This window comes from Magallana gigas, chromosome 1 (assembly GCF_963853765.1).
Source record: "Magallana gigas chromosome 1, xbMagGiga1.1, whole genome shotgun sequence".
In the NCBI taxonomy this organism is placed as follows: Eukaryota; Metazoa; Mollusca; class Bivalvia; order Ostreida; family Ostreidae; genus Magallana; species Magallana gigas.
The window spans coordinates 35,462,701-35,468,272 of NC_088853.1; the positions used below are offsets into that span (position 1 = coordinate 35,462,701).

At 34.2% G+C, this 5,572-nt stretch overlaps 1 protein-coding gene across 1 annotated transcript; it reads left to right on the plus strand.

The window, feature by feature from the left end:
* The first annotated feature begins 974 nt into the window (after window positions 1–974).
* On the plus strand, window positions 975–4,411 carry LOC136275875 (uncharacterized). The gene is made up of 5 exons (XM_066086012.1): window positions 975–1,146; window positions 1,363–1,559; window positions 2,572–3,050; window positions 3,323–3,378; window positions 3,576–4,411. The coding sequence occupies exons 1-5, from the start codon at window positions 975–977 to the stop codon at window positions 4,409–4,411; spliced, it is 1,740 nt and encodes a 579-aa protein (XP_065942084.1).
* Window positions 4,412–5,572: the final 1,161 nt, after the last annotated feature.

A 5,572-nucleotide genomic window follows, 5' to 3' on the forward strand; every position in this document is an offset into this window, starting at 1 on the left:
CATCTTTGTAATTCGACGATATTCTTTTTCTGATATTTTCTACAATAAAAACAACAAAATTTCAAAATAAAGTTTTATTTATGATGTTAATAAATTGTTTATGATACATCGTTTTTAAAATATCATGTGCATTATGATTGAAACCAGACTAACTTTTGTAGGACTTTCTTACTTTTGTTGCATGACATGTTGTTTAATTATGATTTTCAGTAACATTTTTCTAATTTACATTTAACAATGATTGAATTATATTGATGCCTGAAAGACTAATCAAAAAAGTATATCCGCTAAAACGATTACCCTTAAAGCCTAATATTATACATGTAATGATTAAAGTGATTTGAAATATACATACCCGCTTTGCTTTTTGCGTCACTGGGATCGATCATCTCCGCCATGGCATTATAATCCAGATCATTTAAAGCTCTTACAAATTCCTTGGCAACTTCATCGCTTCCATTTTCAACAAATGCCAAGATCCTTTCAATTCTTTCAAAACATCCAATAGGTAGTGATTCTAGGAACTCTTTAGGAAATGCTTTATATTTCGATAAAGCGAAAAGTAGAACTGTTGGGTCCAATTCGTATAAAAGAGCATTTCTATAAACTATTATTCTTTTTTTGATCAGTGTTGCCTTTGAGATCGTCTCATCTAAAATCAAAATTGATTATAAATGTAATGCTATTTGTAAATTCCGTTTTTATCAGGTTTTCATTTATTTACATTTTTGTAACCTGTACAATGTGACTTCCGGAAATAAACTAATCAAAATTGATTATATATGTAATGCTATTTGTAAATTCCGTCTTTATCAGGTTTTCATTTATTTACATTTTTGTAACCTGTACAATGTGACTTCCGGGAATAAAATAGTTAGTAAAACGTGCAGCACGGACTTGGTTGTACTTCAACATGTTCTTAAGAAACATGTACATTACATGGTGTCCGAAGAAACTTTAGTAATTATACTATAATGGAACATATTCTTCAACCACCAGAATTGGATTTTTCCACGAAAGATGGAAATTTACCTGAAAGATGGAGAAAATGGGAGCAGACCATGAAGTTATACTTAACCATCGCTATGAATGGCAGAACCGACGCAGAGAAATGCAGTGCTTTTCTGTACATTATCGGTCAAGAAGGTAGAGAAATTTTCAATACTATGACAATAGTTGAAGAAGATAGAGATAAAGTAGATGTACTTTTTCAAAAGTTTAAAGAGTACTGCGCTCCGAGAGAAAATATAACAGTGTGGAGACATAGATTTTATACTAGGGCCCAAGGGAAAACGGAAACTATAGATCAGTACGTTACTGACTTAAGAATTATGTCTAAGAACTGTAGATTTGACACTTTAGAAGATGAGATGTTACGAGATAGAATTGTGTGTGGTGTACACTCAGAGAAAGTGAAAGAGAGACTTTTCAGAGACAATGAACTTACACTCAACAAAGCATTAAGCATATGTCGTGCAAATGAAGAATCACAGAGCAGAATGAAAGACTTACAAGAAGAACAGATCAGTGCTGTCAAGTGTGACAAAAACAGACAGTCGGTGAGACCGTTTACAGGAAATAAACATACATTCCAGAAAACAACTGGAACCGGTAATCAACAGACATCTGGAAAACAGAAATACAGTCGTCCAAATTACAATTCAAGATCAACATTCACATGTGGCAAATGTGGGAAAATTCACAGTCGAGGACATTGTCCGGCATTTGGGAAAAGATGTAGCAAGTGTCATTGGAAAAATCACTTCGCAGCAATGTGCAAGACTAAAGCTATTCATGCAAACGATCTAAACGGAGATGAAGATTCGCAAGACGAACATAGAGAAGATTTTTTCATCGGATCGATCTCAAGCGAATTCTCTCGTCATTGCAGAAAAAGTCAAAACGGGGAAACTTCGTGTGTGTTTAGATCCCAGAGAGTTAAACAAAGCGATCAAGCGGGAACATTTTCAGTTACCTACTATTGACGAAATTACATCGAGACTGTCTGGAGCTACCGTGTTCAGTAAACTCGATGCCAATAGTGGATACTGGCAAACACCCCTCGATGAAGCTAGTCAACTCCTCACTACGTTTTATTCACCATTTGGAAGATATTGTTTCTGTCGTATGCCTGTTGGTATCAAAAGTGCACAGGAAGTATTCCAAAAAAGAATTGCGCAACACTTTGACAATATTGATGGTGTAGAAGTTGACATTGATGATATACTGATATGGGGAAGAAATGAAGAGGAGCACAATAGAAGACTCAGAGCAGTGTTACAGCGATGCTAAGAGATCAACCTTACTCTAAATAAGGACAAATGTCTTTTCAATCAATCCGAAATTCAATACATAGGACATGTGATTTCGAAAAATGGACTGAAACCTGATCCTACGAAAATAGAAGCCATTCTTAAAATGCCACCTCCAACTGATAAGAAAGGAGACGAACGTCTTTTAGGAACTGTGAACTATCTTGCCAAATTTGTTCATAATATATCAGCGATTAACGAGCCTATCAGTACTTTACTTAGGAGTGATTTGTTGTTTACATGGGAAAAACCTCAACAGGATGCATTCGAAGCTATCAAAGACATTTTATCTCGTGAACCAATTCTGACTTTCTTCGATGTTAAAAAACCAGTATGTGTTAGTGTTGATGCTTCAAAGTGTGGTTTAGGTGCTGTGATCACTCAGGATGAAAGACCAATTGCATATGCATCTAGATCATTGACAGAGACTGAGAAGCGATATGCACAAATCGAAAAAGAAATGTTAGCTGTTACATTCGGTTTAGAGAGATTCCACCAGTATACCTATGGTGTCAATGTCACTGTTGAGAATGATCACGAACCATTGGAAAATATTCTAAAGAAATCATTAGTCCAAACTCCTCCAAGACTACAAAGACTCTTACTTCGCTTACAGAAATATGATTTCAACTTCAAGTATGTCCCAGGAAAACAGCTGATCATTGCTGATACTCTATCTCGGGCTCATTTACCTCCAACAAAGCAACAAAAAGAAGAAATTTGCGAGGAAATGGAAACGTATGTTCATCCTTGTTTATACCAAGCATTCCCATTTCTAGAGACATACTTCAAGACGTCAAAAAAGAAACCGCAAATGATGCTATTCTAAGTGAAGCTATTCGTCTTGTAAAAAGTGGTTGGCCTGAAAACAAAAATCAATGGAAACCATTACAAGAGTACTGGAAGTTAAGATCAGAACTTACATGTGTAGATAGTTTGTTGATAATGAATTAAAGAATTGTTATTCCAGAAGTATTACAACCCGAAATTTTGAGATATCTTCATGTTAGTCATCTTGGAATAGAGAAGACTAAAGCTCGTGCAAGAACTGTTGTTTACTGGATTGGTATGAATCGAGACATAACCGACATGATTGCTAAATGTCAAACATGTACTGATATGAAAACAAGAACCCAAAAGAACCGTTCAATCCGACGCCAGTACCAGAAGGTCAATGGCATGTGCTTGGTTCAGACTTGTTCACGTTGAACAATGAGGATTATTTGATCGTTGTGGATTATTATTCCAAGTTTTTTGAAGTAGGCAAGCTAAAGAACAATAGGAGCAAAACTGTGATCATACATATGAAGTCCATGTTTGCCCGTCATGGCATTCCTTATGAAGTGCAAAGTGATAATAGTCCTCAATATACTTCGAAGGAATTCAAAGATTTTTCCAGAAGTTGGTGTTTCGAACACAAAACGTCGAGTCCATATAACCCACAAGGAAATGGTCATGCGGAGAAAACTGTTCAAACCGTGAAGAGAATGTTAGAAAAAACAAGGATAGATGGGAAGGATCCATATATCAGTTTGCTAGAATACCGGAACACGCCAACAGATGTTGAATCTCCGGCAAAACTACTCATGAGCCGACAACTTAGATCAATATTACCAATAACCAAAAATCAACTGAAACCAAAAGTAGTACCAGATGATATTACACGGCAAAAGAGGAAAATTACCCAGAATTGTCAGAAACATTACTTTGATGTTAGAAGCCGAAAGCTGTCAAGTTTGTCGCCAGGACAAAGAGTTAGATTCAGACACAGAGGACAGTGGCAACCCAGATATGTCAAGGATCAAGTCCATACCAGATCATACAACTTACAAGATCAGAATGGAGATCAATTTAGAAGAAATCGAAGAGACATCATACAGTCAAAAGAAACCAGTTTTAAAGAACCAATCGTTGAACTTAATGACGAAGACGGAGATACAGTGAGAGAAAAAGAAACAAGTAATTCAGAAGCTGGAAACCCGGACACTACGGAAATCGAAGAGGCGAGAAGTCCAGACATTGTTCAGCAAGTGCAACCGTACAAAACGCGTGCAGGCCGTGAAGTGCGTCGTCCGCAATATCTTAGTGAATATGTGTGATGGGGCATAATAATCCCTTACTTGTATATTTTGCAATCAAGGCAGTTTATCTTGATGTGCAAATGATGAAATATACCGGTAAATGATCAGTGAATATTTGTACATATATATGTAAATATGTTATATATCTATTTCTTTCAATTGTGTCTATAATTATACAATAAGTGAAATTCTCTTAATGAAAAAAAAGACTTTTTAAATCATAATGCAAAGTTTATGAAGGGGAAATATGTAATGTTATTTGTAAATTCCGTTTTTATCAGGTCATTCCTTTATTTACATTTTTGTAACCTGTACAATGTAACTTCCGGGAATAAACTAGTTAGTAAAACGTGCAGCACGGACTTGGTTGTACTTCAACATGTTCTTAAGAAACATGAAACTTACTATATATATATACATATTTATATATATATATATATATATATATATATATATATATATATATATATATATATATATATATATATATATATAATCCAAAATAAGTAAAGTTAATCCACACAAGTAATAAATAATAAAAAATAACAGAAAGCCGATTCAAAACTCTACCGGTTTCATTAAAATCTTCAGGACTGCTGAAGATTTTAAGGATACCGGTAGAGTTTTGAATCGGCTTTCTGTTATTTTTTATTATATATATATATAAATATATATATATATATATATATAAATATATATATATATATATATATATATATATATATATATATATATATATATATATATTCCAAAAAGAGTGAAAGATGATAACACACAGTTTAAACAAGAGGCCCATGGGCCACATCGCTCACCTGAGGAGCAATAGTTATGATAAAATCAGCTCAATGGAAACTATCTGGACAATGTACAATAATACATGTAGATCCTGTATAAATAAAATCCATTTTCCCCTGGATATTCTTATGTTTATAATCATTAGTCCCTTTTCTAACAGGATGATTTTATAGTCATATCATATGTTGAGTATTGCAGTTCTCAAAAAGATCCCTAACAATAGTTTATATATGGGATATAAACGTACATCAAACTCTGAACCTTCTCGTGAGGCCAAAGAATTGTCCTGGGGCCAAAGTCTTAACAATTATAAAGAATCTCTGGCTGATTAGTTTCTGAGAAGATTTTTAAAGATTTACCCTATATATTCCTTTGTTAAACTTT